Source organism: Oryzias latipes, chromosome 20, assembly GCF_002234675.1.
Source record: "Oryzias latipes chromosome 20, ASM223467v1".
Taxonomy (NCBI): Eukaryota; Metazoa; Chordata; class Actinopteri; order Beloniformes; family Adrianichthyidae; genus Oryzias; species Oryzias latipes.
Genome location: NC_019878.2, coordinates 1331280 through 1356788, shown reverse-complemented (window position 1 = coordinate 1356788; position 25509 = coordinate 1331280). Strand labels below are relative to the sequence as shown.

Below are 25509 nucleotides of genomic sequence, written 5' to 3'. Positions count from 1 at the left end.
TCTTAGGCGTTCCACTTTTCCACATGTGCTACATGCAGATCTACCAGGTCACCTGGGGGTGGGTTCTGATCATCCAGTCTCTGCTTCAGCTGGTCCTAGACGGGCCCTATGGGGTTCAGTTCACTTGTCCTCGCTGGCCATACCATATAAGACACTCCCACTTCCAGACTACCAAAAGACCAGCTGTGGCATCCACCACCCATTCATTTGCTGGAGTTTAGAAATGTTGGTTCTCATATGTTTGTGCCTGTTATCGATAACACAAGGACCCTCAGTTGATCACCCATGTGCCGTCTGCTTTAGAGCTACGCATCCTTCAGTGGGGATGGTGGATGCAGACTCCAACATCAGAGTGCAGTATCTGCCTCAGTGTGCATCAGAGCTTTGACCTCTTTGGTTTCCATAAGAGAGGAAAAAGATCAATCAATGCTGCCTTGTAAGCCAGCTTGACTTCTGCACTTTTTCTACTCCTGAAACTATCCACAGTCATCAGTGGAAGAGAAAACACTGCAGTACCTTTTTACAGTAAATCATCTGATGATCGAAGAGAAAAAACATTCTCTGCTGACTCTTGTTCTGAGGCTGGGACAGCTTGGTTAACTCCCCAGAAAAGATGAGTTCAGAGCTTCTGCTGAGAACATCCTCCCCCTGCAGAAAAACACACAGTTGTGACTAACTTTTCCCACGCTTTGAACTGGTGGCTCTTCTCTGTCGGACCCCACCTCCCAGTCCTCTATGGAGCTCTGCCAGCGGGCAATCTTCTCAATGTTTTCAAGGCGCCGTTTCCTCTCATTGATAAGCCTGGCAACATTTTTCATGGCATTTAGGGCAGCGTCAACGTCTTTGTAGTCCCTGAAGGTGAGACATCAACACATGAGTTCAGTCTTTATTTTACAGGAAACTAACAAAGCACTGTGAGGAAGACAGGCTCACGTTCTCATTGTTTGTTGAGAAAGTTTTTTCCCATTTATCTGTCTTTAGCCAAAACAAATGTTGGATAACCTTTAACCCATACAGTTAAGGGGTCTGCCACCTGAGGCTCTGAAGCCACATGCACCTCTGTTATCCCTCCATCATGGCTCTTAGGCTTTAACCAAAAATGCTTTGTTGAGTTTAGCACATAATCTAATCTATGATGAACAATAGGGTCTACTTTTCATAATGATAGAAAATGTCATGTTTAATTTGTTTTTGTTTTTTGAATTAATTCAAATCTGCTGCAGCAAGAACATCTTATTTGACACTTTTATTTTGAAAGGAACTCTTCTGTGCCACTCTCAAAAGTAAAGTTAAAGTCCCACTCCAATCATCTTTAGATCTACCGTAAAGGCTTTTCCAGTTGGCAATTTATTATGATTTGCCCTTTTTAGCACCTGTGTTGTTTTCTAGGACATAGTTTCTGCAGAACGGCAGGAGTTCATTAGAAATTCACCTCTAAACTGTGGGTGGGACTGTTGCTGTGGAGTAAGCCTGCCCCCATTTCCCATCAGTTTACAAGCTCTCCTGCTAGCTTATAGCCTCTCACACCCCCAAGCTAACATTAGCAGTTCCACAAAAATGGTGATCAGTATCAGATCTTATAAACTTCCTGGTTGAATGAACGTCAAAATGAATACAAAAATAACAGCTGCTACCCTTTTTTTTTCAAGAACAAATATTCAATATTTGTGTTATGTATTTGGGGGTTAGGAGGGATGGAGGGCATTTCCATGAGGGACAGCGATGAAGACGAATCAGATGGTTGTGGGTGAAAATCCCAGTAGATCAGCAGTTTCTGAACCCCTCAGACCAGCCCGTCTGGCACCAACAACAAATGCCACATTTATAGTCACTTCATTCACAGTTCTACTCCATTCTGATGCTCGCTTTGAACTGCAGCAGATCATCTTGATCACGTCTACATGCATTAAGTTGCTGCCATGTGATTGGCTGATTAGAAATTTGCATTATCGAGCAGCTGGACAGGTGTGCCTACTGTAATTAAGTGGCTGGTAAGGGTATAGAAAAAATATATAGAAATAAATGTCCATGTTTCTCCTGGAGGAACCACTATAAAGGGTTTGTTTCAAACCAATCTTTTATTTCCAGGTGAAGTGCAAGGCTCCTCTGCTTACTGTCCATAACGCTGATGCTGACGGCGAGCTCTCACCTGTGCTGAGGGTTGGTGTATTTGAGCAGTTCAGCCAGCTGCAGCGGATATTTGCAGATCTTCTGAACTGGAGTGAGCAGGAAGCCGTCCAGAGAAATGTCGATCATCCTCTGCAGCAGCCGGCAGGCTTCAAAGAAGAAGACGTACTTGTTGACCTTCATCAGTTTGGAGAGCTGGACGCAGGCATTGGGGTGGTTGTTGCAATACTCTGAATAAATCTGGAAATCTGTTTGCTGCACATGAATAACAGTGAAAAACAAAAGTGTTGTTAGAAATGATAAAAAAAATTTGACCACTGTTACAGTTTTTTATAAAGATAAAAAATAACAGAGGATGCAGAAGCCCGTTAATTTCTGATACTGTACACCTCAACGGCTATTATCCCGCTTATACCATGGTCCGGGTGAACACTCGATTCTGATTGGTTGCTGGGTGTTCATTAAAAAGTGATAAACCACAGTGATAACCGCACGGGGAAAAAAGTAGTTCCGGTCAGCTAGCTTAAATGTTTTGTATCACTGCGCTGGCTTCTTTGAAACAACCTTTTGCTTCATCATTTGGACAAAACATGCGTTAAGAGGAGAACTTTCTCTCTGAACTGATGCTTTATTCAAGCCATCGGAAAGATCACCATAAATATATCGCCGAATCTTGACTGCAGCAGTGGTGCGGCGCGACGCAGTACAGCCCTGCGCGGGACTATTTTCTTCATCCCGCCCGCGCCCGCTGAATTTCGGACCAATCCCGCCCGCTCCGCAAACGTATGCGTTACATTCCCGCCCGCACCCGCAATATGTATGTCCTCTCCCGCCCGCACCCGCAAAACTCATAGAATTTAGTCCCGCACAGTAATAGAGATGCATTGATTTTGTATCGTCTCCCGTCCCGCAGGAGAAAAACACGTATCTGTATTGATATTATTAAAGAGATTCATGTCCCTCCTCCAGCCTCATCTTTTCATGCATTCCTCATTTGTGTAATTTGCAACTTAATTATTAAATATATTTTCACAAATCCTGTTCGGTTAAAAGTGTGCGTCTGTGCGCGCGCAGACAGACGGCCTGAAGCGCACTCTTAGTAAGAGGCGGGGCGGGGCGTTGCACACCCCCAACAACAGATTAGATGACAGAGGCCATTGGGCGTCTCTACCTGGTGCCTTCACGGAGCTTCAGTAAATAAGAATCCATCAGCCGCACAGCCTAACGTAATCCGCTAATATATATTCATGAGCTATTCATGGCAGCACTGATCCCGCAGGTTTTTTTTTAGCCGCCCGCCCGCAGCGCAATTCAAACCGCCCAATCCCGCGAGATTTTGGTTGACCCGGCGGGACCCAATCCCAATGCAGCCCTCTACGATGCAGACTATTTGTTACGTGGTGCGGCGTGCGTTAAAAAGTAATAATGCACACTTCGTCTGCCATTAAACCTTACATACCATCGTCACCAACAATAGAAATGAACATTTAGTCAATTTTAGTATTTTAATCTTGAAATCGCTTCTTTTTGCAAAATGTAACTATTTAACACATGGTGCGCCGTGTTGTCATGGTAACAGAAGAGTCGGCACTGACCTCAACTGCAGCAGCGAAAGAAAAAGTGATATCTCTGCTGATGGTCACGATGGTTAAATAAAGCATCAGATCAGAAAGTTCTCCTCTAACTGCTTGTTTTGGTCCAGAGTTTGTTTTAAAGAAGCCAGCGCAGTGATACAGAACGTTTGAGCTATGTGACCGGAACTACTTTTTTAGGCGTCCGTCATCACTTGGGATTATCGCTTTTTAATGCACACCCAGCAGCAAATCAGAATCAAGTACTTACCCAGTATAATAAAAGAAAAAGCCACAATAGTCTCTGAAATTATTTAACACTGAATAAAGGATGAAAAAAAATCCAAACATACTGAAAATCAACCAATAACAATCTGACATTGACTTTTTGGTTCTACAAAATATCTGTTAAAAAAACAAGACAAGGAACATTCCTGGAGAACCTGGTTCCTTTAAATTTAGTTACAGTGTGTTCTAAATTATTATTCAAATTGTATTTAATTGCCAAAAGGAAAAATCCTCTTTCAATGAAACTCATGGATGATATTGTGTCTCAGGGCTCTTTGCTTCACTGACATCAATCTCTGACAGCTGTGATAATTAGTTTGCAGGTGAGTTCAATTAAAGGAAAAACTAGTAAAGAAGGACTTTTAAAATTATTAAGCAGACCAACATTTTCAAGCAATATGGGAAAAACAGGACCACTGCTGCTGTGTTCAATGCCTTAGAAGGTATGAAAACCTTGCATATTTCAGGAAAACTTAAGCGGGATCATCGTAATATTGAGAGATTCCAGAGCACTCATTGGTTGGTGCAGATGAAGTCAGAATGATGAAGGTTTCTGCCAGACAAATACAGCGGATTAAGAGAGCAGCTGCTCCTGCAGATTTGAAGCTGCAGGAGTCTCTGACACCACTTTCTTCAGTGGTACAAACAGAAGAACTGTATGGAGCCAGTGACCTCACAGAGAACCGCTGTCTGCCGCCGGAGCAGCAGAGCGAGTGCCCGGTGTGGCGTCCTCCACTCCCAGACAAAGCTCGGTCCACTGCCTGGCTACTTTAAAGAACCTACAACATGACATATTTTCAGTTGTTTCACACTTTTTTGTTATGTATATAATTCCACATGTTAATTCATAGTTTTGATGCCTTCAGTGTGAGTCTACATCAGTCACCTCCTCTACATGGATGACATCAAGCTATTTTCTAAGAGCGAGCGTGACATTGACTTCCTGATCCACACCACCAGGATCTACAGTACTGACATTGGGATGTCATTCGGGCTCGAGAAATGCAGCCGGATGGTGACTAAGAGAGGCAAGGTAGTCCACACAGGAGGGGTCTCACTCCCAGAAGGAACAATAGCAGATATCGAGGACAGTTACAAGTACCTTGGAATTCCACAGGCAAATGGCAACCTGGAGCAGGCAACAAGGAAAGCTGCAACAGCTAAATACCTCCAACGAGTAAGGCAAGTCCTGAGAAACCAGCTCAATGGCAAAAATAAGACCCGGGCAATAAACAGCTAGTTATCAGATACCCTGCAGGAATAATAAGATGGCCAAATGAAGAGATACAGACCACGGATGTTAAAACACGAAAGTTCCTCACCATGCATGGAGGGTTCCATCCCAAATCCAGCACCCTGAGACTGTATGCTAGCCGCAAGGAAGGAGGCCGAGGACTAGTGAGCGTAGAAGCCACTATCCAGGATGAAACATCCAAGATGTATGAATACATCAAGCTCAAGGCCCCAACTGACAGTGTGCTCAGTGAATGTCTCAGGCAATGGAGAACAGAGGATACAGTGCTGGAGGACAGATCCTCATGGGAGGACAAACCCCTGCATGGGATGTACCACCGGACCATAACTGAAGTGGCGGATATCAAGAAGTCCTACCAATGGCTAGAGAGGGCTGGCCTTCAGGACAGCACTGAAGCATTCATCCAGTCAGCTCAGGAACAAGCCCTGAGCACCAGAGCCATAGAGGCTCAGATCAACCACACCAGACAAGACCCAAGGTGTAGATCTACCACACCAGACAAGACCCAAGGTGTAGATCTACCACACCACACAAGACCCAAGGTGTAGGCTGTGCAAAGAGGCGCCGGAAACAATCCAGCACATAACTGCAGGGTGTAAGATGCTGGCAGGGAAAGCATACATGGAGCGCCACAATCAAGTGGCTGGAATAATATACAGGAAAATGTGTGCAGAATATGAACTGGAAACCCCAAGGTCAAAATGGGAAACACCTCCGAAGTTGGTAGAAAATGAGAGGGCAAAGATCCTGTGGGACTTCCAGATCCAGACTGATAGGATGGTAATGGAGAACCAACCAGACATTGTAGTGGTGGATAAAGAACAGAGGAAAGCCGTTGTGGTGGATGTGGCAGTGCCAAGCGATGGGAACATCAGGAAGAAGGAACATGAGAAACTGGAGAAATACCAGGGACTCAGAGAAGAACTGGAGAAAGCCTGGAAAGTGAAGGTGACAGTGGTGCCTGTGGTAATTGGAGCACTCGGGGCAGTAACCCCCAAGCTGGAGGAGTGGCTACAACAGATACCTGGAAAGACCTCTGACCTCTCAGTCCAGAAAAGCGCAGTGCTAGGAACAGCTAAGATACTGCAGGACCCTCTAGCTCCCAGGCCTCTGGTAGAGGACCCGAGCTTGGAGGAGAAACCACCCACGGAAGGGTGAGAGGGGCGTTTTTTTTATTTTTATATATATTCATGTCTGATGCAAATTTTCAAAAAAAGTCCCAATTAAATTAAGTTACTTATGTGTCCTTTATACAATGTTTACATGTGTATAAAATAAAAACTCTTAATTTCACTATTCACTGATAGTATTCTTTCAAGTAATGTCACAAAATAAGTTTCAGACTGATCTGCTGTGGAATTTCAAAATAAGACCCCAAAAAAATAGGTATTAAGGTGCTTAAGTGACATATGTGTAAAAAAACTGCTTAATAATTTTATATTTTTGTGATAATTTGGATCAGTGACATTGAAGGGTTTTAGTTTTAAAAAATACTGTATGGTATCATTTCATATTTACGCTAATGCAGTGTTTTTCAACCTTTTTTGAGCCAAGGCACACTTTCTCCTTGACAAAAATTCCACGGCACACCAGCATCCAAAAATTTAAAAAGCAGAAACTCATAGTCTGTATTGATCTACAGCTCCTCCACGATCTCACATGCATTTTTGTGATAATTGTGGCAGAAAAATCTGGAAGTTGTAGTTGTTTTTTCTATAAGATGTAATAAAAGTTAAGTTAATTTTTATTAATAATTTTCAACTAAATTATTTGACATTTTACCCTGGTAGTTGTTTTTTCATTTTTATGTAACCTCACAAAAAAACAAATATATTCTTTCTATACTGTGATTCATTTTTTTAACATTTCTTTCAATATTAGTGCAAAGACAACTGTAATTTTTAAACAATATGATCCCAATATTTTTGATCAAATTTACAAAAAAAGACAACATTATATTTATGTTTTCTGTAGCTACACAAAAAGTGAACATGATGAAGTTTCAGTAGTTTTCTTTTGTCTTAATCAAAGATGAAGTCTTTGAAAACTTTAACAAAAATGTTTTATTTCTTTTAAGATTATTAAATTGTTTCAATTTAGTTTAATTGTGTCTGTTTCACCTTAATCCTGTTACTTAAATGTTGTTATTACTTAAGTTTAACATCTAAAATAATCCAGACGTTATTAGAAAAGTTGTTTAGTCAGAAAGATGACTTGGACAAAACTCTGGGATGTTTGGCTGATAATAAACACAAACCTGGAAGGAGAACTAAACTGTTGACCTCTGATTTCATCAAGATGATTGAAAAACTGTTGATGTGTTCGTTGTGGATTTAAGATGTTTAACAGGGAAGACTCATTTTACGCTGAGACTCACTTTAATCCAATGCATCATGGGAGATGTAGTGATGGCAGACAGACTCTCTTCTCTGAGCTTTATTGTTTTGTTCACTTGTTCCACGGTCTGACACCGGATTCTGTGGAAAGCTGCACCGCTAAAGACGAGCTTTAGCTGGTATTTATGTTGGAACTGAGAGACTTTATGAGCAGAATCAGAACAAGGAAGTGAAGACTTTCACCACTTCTGATTGGTCAGACTGATGACATGTGATTAAGCCTCCAAGAATGATTGGTGGAGACAGTTAAAGGGGCGGGACATTTCCAAAAACAGAGCCTAAACTTTGGCTGAATCGCATTACCGTCATTCTGATCAAAATGTCTTTAATACTGTAGATCAAATACAGTGATCCTTCGCTATAACGCACTTTACTTTTCACGGTTTCGCTACTTCACGGATTTGCATCGTGCATTGTGTTCTGCATTCTGATTGGCTAAAAAGTCACTCCGCTTCTTCTCTACCTGTGCGTCAATAACGCTGCAGTGTAACCCTTGTACTATCCTAGGCACTTTAGCATTGGGAGTTGGGTCATCTAGACCCACTAGACAGAGCTCTGAACCTTTTTTCTTCAATGATTTGTTATCTTCACTGGTGTCCATGGATCACATGAAATCTTTCCACCTTTATCCACCTTTGTCATGGAAGGAATAAGACGTCAGTGTGAGGGTGGGGTCATCTAAGATAGCACAAGGGTTAATATGTATACGTATGTAAAACAGCATGCCTAATTTATCATCTTGCAATTTGGAGTTTCTCTAAAACCCATAGAAAAGAGCGACAACAACTGCCTATCACCATGTTCTTCTCCCGAACAAACACAGCTGCACCGCGGGCTTCAAAAGAAGAAAACACTGCAGAGCGGATGGTACCAAGATTTCCAGGAAACTGAACATATTCAAGACCCCTGGTGTCAACTGCTGCAGAGCAGCCCAGACCATTACGGAGCCTCCTCCATACTTTTCAGTGGGGACCGCCCTCTATTCTTGGTTTTTCTTCTTTTTTAAGCGTAATACAGGGTGTGTGGCTTTTGCTCAAAACTGTTCTGAGTTGCAACATCTGTTTTTTATTGCTTGAGTTACTCCGGTTCTCAAGTGCTGTAAAAGCCTAAAGAGTGATGGGAAACCTGGAGAACTGCAGGCTTTCCACCAGCCTCTGGATTCAGATGTTTAGAATGAATGATGAAGCAGGGCTTACATATTCTAAGAAGCAGCAGCCAATCTCGCTGAGATGCGGCTGCTCCTTGTTGAATCTCTTCTCCAAGGTTTTCAGGAACTTCCTCTGGAATCGGTATATGTCTTCGATGTTCCCAAAGATTGTGCGCAGCTGGTCTTCAGTGAACATGTCTGTCCTCTTACGGCACTGTTTGATATAACCCTGTGAGACACAAGCAGGATCACAGAAGCAGCTGATGAGACATTTAAGAAGCACTGTGTGGATAAAGCTGTGGACAGGAAGTCCGTTTCAGTCAGAACAACTACTGTAGTGCAGAGAGTGACAGCATGTCCAGACCTCACATATGTCCTTCAGATGCTTGATGTAGTCTTGTTCGGTGCTCATGATCTCATTGATGACATTGGTTCTCATTTGTTCTTTGCAGGGTAGGCCAGGTCCTGATAGAGAACCGAGACTGGCCTGGCCTTCATCAAGAGCCTGAATCTCCCCTAGATGTGCCAGATACTCCTCCATTGGTTCATCCTGATTTACACGCAACTGAGGGCAGAACATACCAAGGTGGAAACATGTCAAATCATTTCTTATGAAAAAGTCTTTCAATAATTATTTCCTTTTGTGCATAAAGTTCCCTTTTCTTTGTATTTTACCCCTTTGGCCTAATCATTTCTTTCTTAGGGGTCCATTATGCCAGACTGGTTACTCAGCAACAGCAACGTTTTTTCAAATAAGAAATACACGCTGAGAGGGTTCATACAGCTGGTAGATCAAGGGAAGCACAGGGGTTCTCACCCGAACAAAGCTGGCAGGAAACCAGCCCTCACTGTCCATGATGCGACCCCACCACCACTCCTTGTCGGTTGCATCCACCACCTCTATGACGTCACCAGCTTTGAAGCCCAGCTCCTGCACGTCCATGGTGACGTGATCCCACAGAGCCTCGGCGAAGACGACGCTGCCATCGCTGATCAGCTGCAGAAGAGAAGATCTGGTCTCACACTGTGGAGGACATGCCGCCAGCTCCTTGACGGGGTACTGAGGACGTGGTCCATCAAAGTTATCGACATCAAAACCAAAGAACGCTCTGCAATCTGGAACATCCATTTCACCTGTTTGTTAACAATTAGCTCTCCAACCTGCTCACTTCAGTGGTCTACCCTTTACCTTAAGCAGAACCAAGAGCTTTGATTTGAGTGTCAGCGGGCTGATGATGGTCGAGAGCTCCAGCCATGCTGTTGACCACCAGCAGGAATGCTGGTGAAAACCACAGACTCCTTCAGAAGGAAAGTTCAAATCGTTTGAATTCCTTTTTCTCATGAGGACTTCCCTCAGGATTCCTGAGCTGCTGGCTGCCAGGACTAGAATCTGGTCCTTCCTTCAACAGCTCCCAGAAGGTCCAGGAGTTAGAAGAACACTTCTTGATGCTGTTTTTAGCATAAAAAACATCTTATCTAAGCCTAGACAGTCAAAGGTGTAGGCAAATACATTTACTGGAGTGGATCTCATAATGACGTCACACGCTGGCGATTAAAGCCTCCTTCAGCCATTGGTTCAGATCTTTGACCCCGTCACGCCGCATGTTGCTAATTCACTATATACCATTAAATCCTGGAATCCACTTCATTTAACATCACCTTGAAGGGAAAAAACACAGAAGACTTTTGTTTTGATTGACCAGATTCATGTTTGTCTCACTGAATGACACACACATGTCCCAGAGCATCAGACGGGGAGAGGACAGAAACACGTGTCCCTGCTGGATCAGTGTCTTTCAAAGCCCCTGGACACCACACGCGTGTGATGCAGCCCCTCCAGAGACGACCGGACGTGAGGACGACTCCAACACACTGCTGCTCGTCTGCTCACCGTTCCTCCTCTGATCTCTCTCTTAGCTCCACAGATCACCCATGGTGAGGAGCTGATCAGACAATGCTGCAGTTGCTAAGCAACCCATCTGCACCATTTTGCCTTGTTGGTGCCTTACGCTCCCAACTCCATTCTAGAGAGATGAAACCGCAGTCATCTGCTGATCCGACACGCAAAACAGCATGAGCTGAACCATGACAAAATCTTTTTATTTTATGCTGATATTGTACGCATTTTTTTAAATATGGGACCTCTGATTATATCTGTTTCAGAGTCCTGCTCTGAGCGCACAGCGTCATCAACCAGGTTCCAGCAGCAGAACGGATCAGTCCACCTGATGGATTCAGGCCCATTTCCCCTTCAGGATGCTGACAGAGCCGGAGGAGGGGCAGCGCATGAACACAGCCACTGCCTTCATTGTGGAAGGCTCAGGTTGGACATTAAACACTGAAATGTAGCATCACAGTGTAAAGGAACACACGGCAGTTGCCATGGCTACATTCCCCAGCAGATAAACATGATGGAGCACAGAAACGAGACTTCCATCCAGAGCTCAGAAGAGGCTGCATGTCCACGTCTGCCCAATCGACTGTTTTAATGCGCAGCTTTCCAGCGACACAAGCTGGTTGGTTGCTGCATGTTTGTCCCCTGGCTGGTTTGTGGAGGGAGTGAACACCACAGCAGACTAACATTTACTTCTCCCTGAAGCAGATCTGTCAAGTTCTTCACGCTAACTTTTTAACTCTGTCCACAAATGGAAACCCAGAAAACAGCAGCGTACTGAGAAGTCTTCCAATGCTGACTTTAATATTGCCTCCATCCTGCAGTTGAATAATATTACTTGAAATTACAGTAGTTGAAAACAGGGCAGAAGCTGCTGCTGGTGCTCGTCAGGTGGGAACAGTTTAGCTCCACCCCCAAAGGGAAGTTCCAAGAAAAACCCGTCTGCAGCCCTTGGAGGGAAAAGTAGGCCTCAAAGATCAAGAATGGGTGGAAAAGGAAGAGCAAGCACTGCAGTTAGGGGTCAGTGCTCCCCACTGAGGTCCGTCACCAGTGTTCTCCCTCAGCAGCAGCAGCAGCAGAGGCAGGTGAGGAGCTTCCAGGAGCAGAGACACAGAACATTCTAAATCAAACACCTCCTTCTGATTGGTCCATGGAAACTGGCTAAAGAAAACACTAAACATCTAGGAGATTTTTATTGAATGAAAACATAAAAGCCAGAGCGTAGGAACACATTCAGGACTATGACGGGAAGCAAAAGCCTTCGGTTAAAGATCAGGAGCTGCCTCCATCCCTGCTGCAGCTGGAATTTCCCTTCCAACCCGGTCAGACGCACAGACGGCAGCTGGACACGCATCAACACACGGCTTCATTCTCCTGCTGGTACCTGAGCTCCTCTGCTGCCGAGTCCGAGGGTCCGAGAGCGCCTCCGGTGCAGCCTCCGTCTGTCTGGTGTCCTCCTCATGTGCCCGTGTGTGTGTGTGTGTGTGTGTGTCCGCGCTCTACTGGAAGGCCAGCAGAAACATGAGCACCACGTTGATGATGATGAGCAGCATCATGATGAAGAACACCACCACCTTCTGTGTTTCGGGGGGCAGGTTGCAGCGCAGCACAGTATTCAGGAAGCCCATCCTCTGCCTGCTCCACCGCCCAGCGCCGCCGCCGCCGCGCGCCATCAGTCTCCTCGCCTCCTCCTCTGTCTCCACAGGACCGCCTCCCCTCCCCCACCGCCTCTCCCTCAGCACCGAGCCTCCACACCACACCGTTTCGCCGCCTCCTCGGCTCTCTCTGTCGCTGTCGTCTCGGGCTGCTGTCCACCTCCGCTCAGCTCCAGCTTCTCCTGCCACCTTGGCGATGTGCTGCGCCGCCGCGGCCTGCCGGTGGGGGCCGAGTGCCCGATGACTGCGGGGGGGGGGTCAGCACGGCGGCTCCTCCTCTCTTTTCCGCTGCTTTCCTTCACTGACTTAGCAGTTCTTCTCCTGCTTCCTCCTCACTGGTGTTTGCTCAGGATCAAAGGGAAGGATGCTTCATCGCTCTGGATCCCAGCTCCTCTTCTGTCATCGTCTCCGTTCACAGCGGTCTGCGCACGTTTGCTTCCACTCAGACTCCGTCCTCTCATTCCCAGAGTCTGGCTCCTCCATCAAAAGCACCTCCTAAAATGGTGCTCCCTCATCGCTCCGACTACCAGAATGAACCGTTTTTCCTTTTTTCCTCTCCTTCCTCTCCTCCTTCCATCTGTGCCCACCCTGGAGTGGCAGGCAGCCAATCAGAATGCACGGCGTTTCAGCACATCCTGGATACCAGAATGGTTCAGGGAAGGCCCTAGCAACACCCCCACCCCCCACCCCCCACGAGGCGAGGAGGCAGTGTGGGGGTGGGCAGGACCCGGAGGGAGGGGTCCAGAGTAGATCATGCTGAATAAAATATAGGTGGTGGAACGAAGGCGTGAGAAGCTGAGCTTGTTGGCTTTTCCTGCTACAAAAGGTCCAATTATTTTGTAGAATCTCACTGACTTCAACGTTTTTCCTTCGTTAAAACGTGGACTGCAGAACCAGACACCAGTTCCAAACTATTTGCAGATGCAGAAGCTTGCAGTACGTCTGCTGTTTGCCATCTCTGTCCTTAAGCTCTAAAAAGATCTGTGAGAGCAGCAGCTGGACCAACGTGAATGCAGACCCTCAGAAAGCCTTCATGTGGAAAGAGCACGTCTCCACACACCTGGTATCTGCTCATGTCTGCTCACATGCTACTTCACGGACAACCACAAACGTGGGAAATCTGTGGTTTCAGGAACTAGTTAGAGCCAATGATCTGGAGAAGTGAGGCTTTTCTCTATGAACGTGGTCTTTTTAACCTCCAACAAACGAGTTCTACCAAACATCTGAACACAGCAGCTGACACTATTTGAACCCCAATAATTTAGTAAGTTCTCCCACTTAGAAATCATGGAGGAATCTGACATTATCATCATGTGTCCACTGTAAGATACATCATCTAAAACTATCTGGAAATCCCATTGGAGGATTTTTTAAATGTTTTTGTCTGCTTCTGCTGCAAATAAGTATTTGAACACCTGAGAACATCAATGTTAACATTTAGTGCAGTAGCTTTTGTTTGTGATTCCACAGGTCAAACATTTCCTGTAGTTTTTCAGCAGGTTTGCTGACACTCCAGGAGGGATTTTGGCCCCCTCCTCCTCAGATCTGTCTTATGGAGCCACTCCTTGTTCTCCTGGCTGTGTGCTTGGGGTCATTGTCCAATTGGAAGACCCAGCCACGCCCATCTTCAATGCTCTACCTGAGGGAAGGAGGTTGTTCCCCAAAAACTCACAATACATGGTCCTGGTCATCCTCTCCTCTATACAGTGAAGTCATCCCGTCCCATGTGCAGAAAAACAACCCATAGCGTGATGCTACCACCTCCATGCTTCACAGTAGGGATGGTGTTCTTGGAATGAGACTCATCATTTTCTTCCTCCAAACACGACGAGTGGAATTAAGACAAAAAGTTCAATTTTGGTCTCATCTGACCACATGACTTTCTCCCATGATTCCTCTGGATCGTCCAAATGGTCATTGGCGTCAGACGGGTCTGGACGTGATGGTTTAAGCAGAAGAACCTTCTGAGTCATGCATGATTTCAAACCATGTCGTCTTAGTGGATTACCAACAGTAACCATGGAAACGGTGGTCCTTTCAGGTCACTGACCAGCTCCTCCCATGTAGTTTTGGGCTGAGTCCTCACCTTTCTTAGGACCATTGAGACCCCACCAGGTGAGATCTTGCATGGAGCCCCAGTTCAGGGAGATTGACAGTCATGTTTAGCTTCTTCCATTCTCTAAGAATTGCTCCAACAGTGGATCTTTTTTCACCAAGCTGCTTGGTAATTGCCCCGTAGGCCTTTCCGGCTTTGTGAAGGTCTACAGTTTGGTCTCTGGTGTCTTTGGACAGCTCTTTGGTCTGGACCATGTTAGTAGTTGGAGTCTTACTGGTTGTATGGGGTGGACAGGTGTCTTTATCCAGCTAACCACCTCAAACAGGTGCTTCTGATTTAGGAGAATAAGTGGAGTGGAGGTGGACTATTTAAAGGTGGACTAACAGGTCTCTGAGGGTCAGAATTCTAGCTGATAGACGGGGTTCAAATACTTATTTGTAGCAGTAGCAGACCAATAAATAATTTTAAAAACCATCCAATGGGATTTCCAGATAGTTTTAGATGATGTCTCTCACAGTGGACATAAGATGAAAATGTCAGACCCTCCATGATTCTTAAGTGGGAGAATTTACTAGATCACAGGGGGCTCAAATTGGCCTGACTGTTTAGAAAAGTCACATGCTTCCTTAAGGATCTCTTGGCTTCAGTTTGTCCGTTCAGCAGTGAAACACCTGAACTTCAGCTGAAGAACCGCTGATTCTGTCCAGATGGTGCAGATCTGAGCTAAAGCATCCTGCAGACCTCCTCTCTGCTGAGCTGATTTTATTTTTTTGTTCTTTCTCTCTTTGAAAGAAGAAGCCTTGGTGCTATTCTATACCGAACTCTCCATCAAACATTAGTAGAAGCTTCACATCTGCAAATGCATGTGCCTCACAAAATGACAGCAAGCATTGGGACACAATTACCCCAGAGAGCCACCAGGGGGCAGCGTAGGACAAGCTCTTTCCAGTTTGACTGCTGATCTACAGAAATAGGATGACTCAGTCACCCTGTTCCTACTTTTACGGCATTTTGCTTGTTGTTTTTGGTAAAACTGTCATTTTAGCCAGATAAAACTAGCTTTTGTGAATGCATTCTTCAACAGCTGGGTTTCTTTTGTGCACATTTAGCTTCAGGCAGGAACTGCATCCATAAACTACAAACTACATAAACAGGACTTTTCTGTAAGTGGGGATGCTGAACTCCTCTTTATGAGCCCCATATTTCCTATCAGTGCAGATCTGTGAGGTTCCCCTCTTTGCATTGACCTCTTCTCAACATCCACATGGATTTTCCACCCTACTGTCCGCTCACATCTGCCCAGAGCAGCTGACAACCAGGTCACCACAAAGAAAGACGTCTGCTGGACACATTTATCAACGTGAAGGGCAGTTCACCAAGACTGATGTTTGTAGCTTTAGACTTCTGTGCTAATTTTAGAATGCTTTTGTTTTTAATCATCAAGAGCATTTAGATCACTAAAAGTAATACATTTGGCCTACAGTGTGTTAGCATCTGCACTTATCTCATGTTCTAGTGAACCCATTCAATGTTCTGCCACTTGAACTGCTGGCATTTTCTCCATTTTATGTCCTTTTCATGTCACTGAGGAGGAATTATTTTCATGTTAATGTTAAACTCCACATTAGTAAAGTCTGGGTCACAATATTCCAAACAAACAACCAATTTGTTTAAAAAGCAAAAGCTTTTTTTTTTTACTGAAGCATAAAAAAGGAAACAAATGCAATATTTCCTGAAGCAGGAAGGAGCTTTTCTCTGGTGGATCTGCTGAAGCTGTAATCTCCTCCTCTGGCTGCTGTGGAAGCTGGTTTGCTCCTGCAGACAGACGTCTGATGCTGGGAATAATGTATGGATGACAAACGTGGAATGAATGAAGCAGTCAGAGTTTCTGCTGTGTGTGCCGTGAGACCCAGCAGAACCTCTGAGCTGCTATCTGAGGCGTGTTCATGACAAAGCGGCTGTGGGACTGTGATCCCCTACGACCGCTCCTCACACATTCCAACAGTCATGTTTTATCACCACCAAAGACTCCTCAACCGTCATGTCCAGAAACAGAGTAAACACTTACAGACTGAGGTCAAGAGAGGCGATTAAAGTTGTGTTGGTCTCATTTGGGTCATGCAAAGTACAACAAAATGCAGCAAAAACACATTCCAAGTAGGAATACACATCTTAAAATGTGCCTTCTAGTAAAAAAGTTAGAGTTGTCTGTCTACAGCATTCACTGCTGCTCTTTACTTTTCTCCAAAATGAGACACAAAGACTCAATGTTCAGATGCGTTTCTGTTTCTAAGTGTTCCTAATATTTTCACTCATGCGTGTCCCAACTGGAGACGCCCCCTCCAGCAGTCACTGCAGATGGGGGCGTGTCTCCTGGAGGCATTAGTTCATGAAGAAACCTGTTGGGATTTCCACAGCAGGTGACCACGCCCACTGCCAACAACAAACTTAAATACCCATTGTGTTTGAATTTCGAATGAGATATTTCCAGACTCTTCTAAAGCGAGCATGCTTTGACAGAACTTTGGGATTCTGCAGGTGTTGACTTTACCTCGTTTATGGCCAGCTGCTCCCCTCCACCTCCTCCTGGATGTCCGAAGCGATGTCCAGAACCCCGGAAGTCTTCGTACAGATCATCTTCGCTGCCCAGCTCATCGCCGGCTTTGTCCGATGCTCCATCAGGAAGCACTGCAGCTGAGACAGGGGACAGAGGGGGGGTCTGTTCGGGTTGCTTCGCTGACTCTTTGTCAGTGATGCACACAGACCTGATGCCTTTCTATTGCTGGAGTTTGCAAATGGAAGTGGGGCAGAGGCAGATTTACTGTTCTATGTTTGTTCTATGTTGAAATTTGGTGATTGGATCTGCTCAAAATGAAACCAACCATGCATCGCCCCAATGACCTCAGGAGCCGATGTCATTGATTCAGGTAGAAGGTTTGATTTTTCATGCCACATAGAATTAATGAAGGCTAGCTCCTCCTGTGGACATGGGAGGGGCAGAGCGGGAACTGAACCTGGGAGCAGAGGTTACCTCCTTTACCTGGAGAGTGGGTGTGGCTCTCTTCCCATTCAAGGATAACCCCTCCCCCAACTATCATCAACCAGCAGCAAGTCCTCGTCATTCAACCAGTACAGACTGTATCTTCCCCACTTTGGTTCCATCAAATGTCTTGTTTTTATCACATCTCCCAGGTTGTGGCGACCTGGCTGGCGAGCTCAAACTACTCCGGGCGTCGCACCTCACCAGGAGTCTTCCCACTCCTACAGGAAAGCCTCAAACAGTTTCCTGCAAAGAGAATCTGATTGGACCGCGTGGAGTCCGGTGGATGATTCAAACTTTTCCTGTTATCAGCTAAAGATTCAGCAGAAAAACTGCCAAAACCACGGAAACAGGAAGAAAGGAGATCTTTGTCTAAAAGCTTTTCTATGAAGACGTTTTGGTTTGCAAAGCTGAATGTATGATGAGGCTTAAACATGGAGAGAAATTAGACTCAGTCGGATTTGTGCGTGCGTAATTCTTGATTTGTGCGTAAATTAGGATTTGTGCAACAATTTGGATTTGTGCGTGATTTGTTACTCACATAATACGTTTTGTGTATAGGTTAAAAAAATATAAAATGAAGAAAATACAAAATGCAATTTACGTATGCACAAATTAAGATTACAACAGCTTGAAACTACTTACACACACACGTCTTTAAAAAACACGCACGAATCCCTTGTTACGCACACACGAAGCCAAAGTTACGCACGGATCTACCGTGAGACTCTTTTCACGTCTCACAGATTCGTCCGTAAGTGCTGCGTTTAAATACCAGTGGAATGCTCGGTCATTAGAATTTTCCTATCAGCCTTCCCTTCTAAACGTATCCAGACAATGACTCAATCAATACATGAAGACAGTAGATGTTAGTGTTAAACATAGAGGCTACTTACTTCGGGGCGTTGACCACCGAGATGGGCCGCCATTCTTCCCGTGACTCTCTCAGTCTGACTGCCTCTGATTTTTCCGGAAGAAAAAAACCAGTGCCTCCTACTGGTCGTTCCTGTCACGCATTTTGTATCAATTCGGTGTCTCTGAGAATAATATACTTTTAACATATATATTAGCTTTAGTTTAAAAGTGAACGTCATATTCTCAAATAATTTTTATTTTCCTTTAAAGTTTTTTTAAGCCCTGCTACAACCACTGAAGGAAATACATTTCTAATTTCTCTCCATACTTAAACATGTCCAGCACGAGTCACGTGATCCAAGCATTTGTCCTTTTAGCTGAATGTAACTAACTTTCGAAACACTCTGAGTGACATCACCACCCAAAGCTCAGCGGTGAGTTTGGTCAGTCAAGAGTATTTAATCCTCCTGAGCCCTGAATGTAGGTTAACCCAGCCAGTGATGAGATTGGACATCATTCAAGTGTGTTTGTGCAGAACACACGTGTGTTTTTGTAAGCGTGTGCATGTGAATGAGTGAATGCATTTGTGTACATGTGCGTGCGTGCACGGTTTCTAGTTTCAGGATGTGCATGGCGCAGGTCGCGGCGCTCACCTCAGTATCGAAACTCCATTTGTTTCTGAATTTCTTAGAACACAAACAAAAGGCGAAGACTTTGCTCTTTCCTGTAACTTTTAGCGGTGCGTTGTGATGAAACTGGGTCACATCCATCTGAACTGGAGGAGGTTGTGGAATAAAACAGAAAACTGCCTGCAGGGCAGAATATCCAGCGATGGAGAGAACGAGGTCCCGTAATGGAGGTCATGTTGTTTTGGATGCTTTCATGCAGAGATGTGGCTTTGCCCTAAGAGCCCGGGGCACTGATGCCTCACAATGGAAAATATCTGAGATCCGTCGCACCAACACAGTACAACCAATCAAACAAAGACTCTGGAACTCTCCCTGTTTGTTACACGATGACAAATCCAGGTCAGACGCTGGGATGAAGGAAAGGGAACAAAGAAAAAGCAGACAGCTCTTCTGAAAACCTGGACTAAAAATACACAATTGTGAAGTATGAGAATTACAAGGACAAGAAAAACTACACTTTTGCACTTTCCACATCTGAGGGGGGGAGTGAGATTGCCACTTACCTAAATGAGATCAGGTTATTTCACTGAAAGATCCTTTTCTGACCAAATAAAGGCACAATTTGACAAAAATCTTGAAATGATGCTATCTAACCCAAAAGACAGACGCTGCTAAGATCAAGTCCAACACTTGTCCAGATGTTTTCACGTTTCATGTCTGTACACCAGCGTTTCTTTTGCCGTTGGTCCCACTAGTGAATAAACTGTAAACTGACTGTAGCGTTTCCTCCTGTCAGCTTCTTCTGGATCTTCTCTAGTTTGTCTGAAAGGACTAATATGACTGTGACTGAAACTCTCATCAATTTGCCTTTTTTTTAAATGACTCCCTGGAGTGGGAGTCATAGTAGGTGTAATCTGTAAAATACAGCCAGAAACTCTATTTAACCCTCTGAGATCAGTTGGTGGCCATGGCCCCTGTTACACATCCTCAAACTAAAGGGAAGTAAGTGACATGGACAAATACAACAGCCTCATCTCAGTCTGGGCAAAAATAAACTGTATCCACTGCTGCCTAGAAGATAATCACTTCAAACAGAAATGGCCTAGAGCCCAACAAGCACTGGAGCAAAAAGTGTTCATGCATTTCAAGAGCAACAAGGCACATTTTGACAGCTAAGTGGAGGGACATGTCCACGATGCAGCGAGCAACAATCAGGCTTTCTTATGTCATCCAGACACTTTCCATGGAGAAGAAGTCACCCATCAGCAGAGGCAAAGAAGAAGTATGTTTTGATTGGAGCTTCTACAGAAACTATAAATGTACTTTAATCATTTCCTCCTTTTCTTTCACTTTATCGTGGATAATAAACTAATAAATAGTGTGTATGCTGCCACCCAGGGCACTGAGTGTAACTAGGAAAATGTGATTAGAGCTGGATCCCTTTGAGTGTCGTGGCGCTGGTCTCAGAAGGCTCAGTCTAGATGTGTGGCATGAGGGCAATAGTCTCTGGTCTGGGTTCCTGTTCCACTGTAGGTGTGACGGAATTATCTGTCCAGTGGGCAACAGGGGAAGCTCCTCCCCTTTTCTAGAGCACCTCTACCCATTCACTGTATCCCTTGTGCTATCTTAGGTGACCCCCCCCTTCCATTGACGTGTTCTCCCTACCATGACAAAGGTGGATAAAGGTGGAAAGATTTCATGTAATCCATGGACACCAGTAAAGATCACAAATCATTGAAGAAAAAAGGTTCAGAGCACTGTCTAGTGGGTCTAGATGACCCAACTCCCAACGTTAAAGTGTCCAGGATTGCACAAGGGTTAATGTCTACACTGTGTATTAGAGCAAAGGGGTTTTCAAAAGAACAACTGCAACTTTTGAACGAGGAAGCTTTCACTTCATGGAGACGCATCATCTGCATGAGCAGTTTCTGTTTATTTAAAAACCAATTGTGCATAACCAGAGCAACGGCAGCCACAATCGGTGACACAGAAACAGCACTGACTCCTCAGCAGATAAGGAGGGCCAAACCTTTAAGGAGGCTAAAGACAGCAGCTTTTATCTGGCATGCCAAGCATTCTCAAGTCTTTCTGTTTTTAGATGTGGCCAGCCAATTGAAATACTTCAGCAATGCAACAGAAGCCAGCAGAAACTAGTGCTTTAGGTTGGGGAAACACAAGTGTCACTGGTTTAGGTGCTGCTGATCTGAAAGTCCAAAGATTGTAAACTGGTTGCTGGCTCTCTCGTTAAAAACACTGCAGAGTGCTTATAACTAATGTCAATGTCTAAAGCCGTATATTTCCCTGAAATATGAGTTATTGCAGGAAAAGACCCACACAAAACCAAAGCACATCTCCACTGCTACCTTAGATATTCAGGGAAAGACGACAGGGGCAGCCCATAAACAGGAAGTGCCTTCTGACCACAGCTGGGATCGAACCTCTCAGTGACACAGCTGGTCTGGTGTCCTAAATGACTACCTGTGAGAGCTGAGTGTTTGAGAACAGCACACACTGTTAGTCTGGCTCTATAGCGTGGGATTTCCGCCTGAGCCACAGCTGAACACCAGCAGCACCCAAAGCAAGCAAAGAGCCTGTGTGTGCATAGAGGAAGCACACAGCAGGTTTTAGACATCATCTTCATGAAACTCTAATCTTTTGTTTTAAGCTCTGCAGGCTGAGTCCCCCCCCCCCCCACCCCACCCCATACTTTCTGGTAGATTCCCATGAATTCCTATATGAGTGTGTACATTCTCATGAACTACAACATGGACTCCTCCAATGATGTGAGAGAGTATAAAAACTACATACCCATATAGATTGAAGGCTACAGACTCCAGGCCTCTTGGGCCGGTCACCTGCTGGTTTTTCTCTGGTCTTATCTGCTGCTGGTTACCTGGATCAGGTGTGTTCAGCCTACAGGAAGCTTCAATGGCAGGTTGATTACAAGCATGTTGCACACGGCCCTCGAGGTCAGGATGTGATGTATTCCAGAACAGTTGAAGGAGAAAAATGTCATCACTTCCAACAGTTAACAACAGTAACTCTAGCTAGAAATAATAAAATCGGACAAATAGAGTTGGATGAGGTGAATTTAAACACCCACTCCAATGAAAATGTTTTTTTTTAAACAGGTTCTTGTAGCATTTTTCTCCTGATGGTGGACAAGTATAAAGAATATTAAGTATACAATTCCATTTCTGAGAATGTCTTTATTTGAATCATTGTAAATCAGGAGCAGATGAAAAGATCCAGTTTGAAAAAGCCTGAAGTTGCTCTGCATCAGTCAAAGTCTTCCTGCTCTGCTCCATTCTGATCATCCACCTGCAAACGGTCATGAATCCTTTGTTTTCCTGGTCTGAGCTGGAATCTGGATCTAAACGGTACAGCTAGATAGCTACGATGTTGCTGCCATCTTTGTTGCACCGCTAATGCTAGCTTGGGGGTGTGAGGAGTGTAAGCTAGAAAGAGAGCTTTTAAACTGATGGATGATGGGAAATGAGCGCAGATGGACTCCTCGCCAACAGCTCTGCCCACAATTCAGAGTAAAATTTCTACTGAGGTCCTGCCGCTCTGCAGAAACCGTTTTTTGATTGGACCTCAAAACTGCATCATCAAAATGAAAAGACCACTGGGAACGCAATGAGAAAATCAAAAGATGATCACTGAAAGAAAAACGGTTCTTCACCTTTACCGAAGAACAAAAGTGTTTGTTATTTTGTATATTTTGTCTCTATCTGCTACATGATTGTTAAAATGATTGTTTTCTATCATGTCTTTTTCTATTATAACCAAGAGACAAAGGTGGGAGCCGATTTAGCTCGTGCTGGTTTGCGGCGCCTTCCGTCCGTGAAACCCAGGCTCGAATCCGGGCTGCTCCCTGTTCCCCTCTCTGCCTCTGTGCCGGTCCCAAGCCCGGTTGCTTTGAGAGGGTTGCGTCAGGAAGGGCATCCGGCGTAAAACATTGCCAAGTTTACCATGCGACTCGTTCGCTGTGGCGACCCCTGATGGGAAAAGCCGAAAGGGAAACAAACCAAGAGACAAAGGTCAAGTCTTACAGTAAAAAGAGCTTTAGAATGAAAACGATACCAGGAAAGTATCTAAAACAGTGACGTGAAAATATCCAAAGGTGGACGGAATTACTCTGACATGAAAGTTCCTTCACACTTAAATAAAGACTTTGACTATTTTATTTTGGAAAAATATTATTTTTTAAATTTTATCACAAAAAAGTCTCTTAATACCTATTTAAACCCAGTAATTGGAAACAATTTTGACAGCTGATGCATTCAGAGCAGGGTTGTGCAGTGGTGTGGTGGTAAGCACGCCCACCTCACAGCAAGAAGGCCCTGGTTTGAATCCCGGCTGGTACCTGTCTGTGTGGGGTTTGCATGCTCTCCCTGTGCCTATAGGTTTTCCCAGGACTTTGGCTTCCTCCCCCAGTCCAGAAACAAGCTAAATAGGTTACTGGGTGACTGTAAATCATCCCTATGTGTGCATGTGAGTGAGTATGGCTCTGTGGCCCTGCAACAGACGGGGAACCTGTCCAGGGTGTCTCCATTTTTTACCCAAAAGAAGCTGTGATTGGCTCTAACAGCCCTGTGGCCCTGAAGGAGCTCTTACAAGTTAAAGATGTTGTAGGACAGTAAAACTCCTCACTACACACTTTACCCGCTTTTCTCAGACAGACATGAACATGTTTACACTTTTTCTCTTGTCTAAACTCCCAAAGTTCAAACCTTCATAGAAAATCAGTACAAATAAGTCTAATTTGGCAAAATGAACATATTCAGTACAAGAGATACAGCAGATTGAGCAGAATGATGGAAAATGGTCTACGGCCATCAGGAAGCAGAGCGCAATGAAAAAAATCATTTAGAATCAATGAAACCAACAACACAAAAGCTAAACAGCAACATAGTGAGGACCACTGCACTCAAAACATGAACAGCATTTATGTTTAAAGGCGTTTGATTGAAAATACCTTTTCTGACTGAACTGAAGAGGATAAATGACTAGATTTTCAACCAGTGGCCATGCTTCACCAATGCACTGTGACAGTTGACTGTATATGAGAACTGGACTGAGTCACCCCTCCCCCCTTGTATTACCATCGACTTCTATAGAGAAATAAACAGCTATCACTCAGTCAGTCTATTGGTTCAGAATTACCATTCCATCTTTGTCATAAGATCCAGTCCAATGTAAATGATGTTTTTGTTTTTAACATGTTCTTGTAGCATTTTACTCATGATGGAGGATATGCATAAAATAATCTGAAGATTAAAACTGTATTTCTTTTGATTTTGCCAAAAAAACGGCATAACTAAATGAAGAGACGACTGGGAACACATTTAGAGTAAATCCAAATATGATTGGAGTAGGACTTAAACATGTTCTGGATAATGCCAGTTTTTTCACAATAGTTTTATTTTACTTCAATTTATTCATTTTTTATAAACTGGCCAATAAGACAAAAGTATGGTGTGCACGTTGGACCCTACAGTTTCTCCCAAGCCCACTTTCAGTGGAAGGGGTGTGGACTTCCAACAAGCTCACTCCTGATAGGTGAGATTGGTTGCTATAGAAACAATGACTCGGACCGACTCTGACCAATCACTGCTTACAGACCTCGTCTGGCTCCAACATGGCGGCACCCGTAGCGGGACAAAATGGCGACTGAACAGACTTAATTTGGTTGGAGCCTAAAGTAAACCATTTTCTGTAGATGACGTCAGGAATACGCGTTCCAATTCTCTTATACAGTCAGCAGCTGTGAGAGATGTTCCTGTGTGCTGTGGGTGTTTCTAGACCTACCTGGTCCAAAAATAATTTACCCCTGCCAGGATATCAGCTCTGTGTTCATCTGAACAGGTCCCGGTTTCACACTGAGTATTTAGGAAAATAGGAGATCATAAAATACTTTTCTTTGTGATTATTTAATTCTTATTCAAAACACTTTGATAAGAAGGACTCCACCACGATTTTGCTTTGAACAGCTCTTATTTCAGAAAAAACCCTGCCCCTTAAACTGTCTACACCAATCATTCTTGGTGGCTTAATTACATGTGTTATCAATCTAACGAATCAGAAGTGGTTAACTTCCTAAAGCCGACATTGCTCCTAAAGTTCCTCAGTTCCAACAAAAGTAACAGCCAAAGGTCGTGTTTGGCGGTGTGGCTTCCCTCTGGTTCCGGTGTCAGACCGTGTAAATAGTGCATAAAATAACGAAGCTTAAAGATGAGAGTCTATACTGCATCAGCACCAGTTTTTGCACTACATCTCCCATGGTTCAATGGGCTAATGTGAGGGCATCTCTAATTGTGCTATTGTTAAGCGTCATGAAGCACAACAAACGCAAACATCAAACTGTTTGATTCGACAGTTTGCAAATCGTCTCGATGAAATCAGAGGCAAACAGTTTAGTTCTCCTTCAAGGTTTGTGTTGAAGCACAGAGAAATTGTCCAATGATTCCAGCGTTTGGTCCAAGGAGGGACTGGTACATCATCAATACAGAATACAGAGTAAAAGGGAAATGACGTATACTTGTATAGCGCTTTTCTACCTTCTTCAAGGCCCAAAGCGCTTTACAGTCACA

The 25509-nt window shown here is 44.4% G+C and overlaps 1 protein-coding gene across 3 annotated transcripts in view; it reads right to left on the bottom strand.

The window, feature by feature from the left end:
* Positions 1–25509, bottom strand: part of arhgef4 (Rho guanine nucleotide exchange factor 4) — a 43732-nt gene that overhangs the window by 8222 nt on the left and 10001 nt on the right. Inside the window, exons 1-8 of one of the 3 annotated variants that reach the window (XM_023950086.1) lie at positions 21722–21740; positions 16941–17083; positions 9602–9781; positions 9149–9349; positions 8834–9013; positions 2150–2382; positions 723–852; positions 517–648 (exon numbers count right to left, since the gene is read on the bottom strand). In XM_023950086.1, coding sequence (XP_023805854.1) covers positions 517–648; positions 723–852; positions 2150–2382; positions 8834–9013; positions 9149–9349; positions 9602–9781; positions 16941–17083; positions 21722–21725 — 1203 coding nt within the window. In that variant the 5' untranslated portion in view covers positions 21726–21740. Of the gene's footprint in view, positions 1–516; positions 649–722; positions 853–2149; positions 2383–8833; positions 9014–9148; positions 9350–9601; positions 9782–12062; positions 12896–16940; positions 17084–21721; positions 21741–25509 lie in introns of those variants that run through there. The other 2 variants (XM_023950085.1, XM_023950087.1) reach the window with 2 other exon arrangements.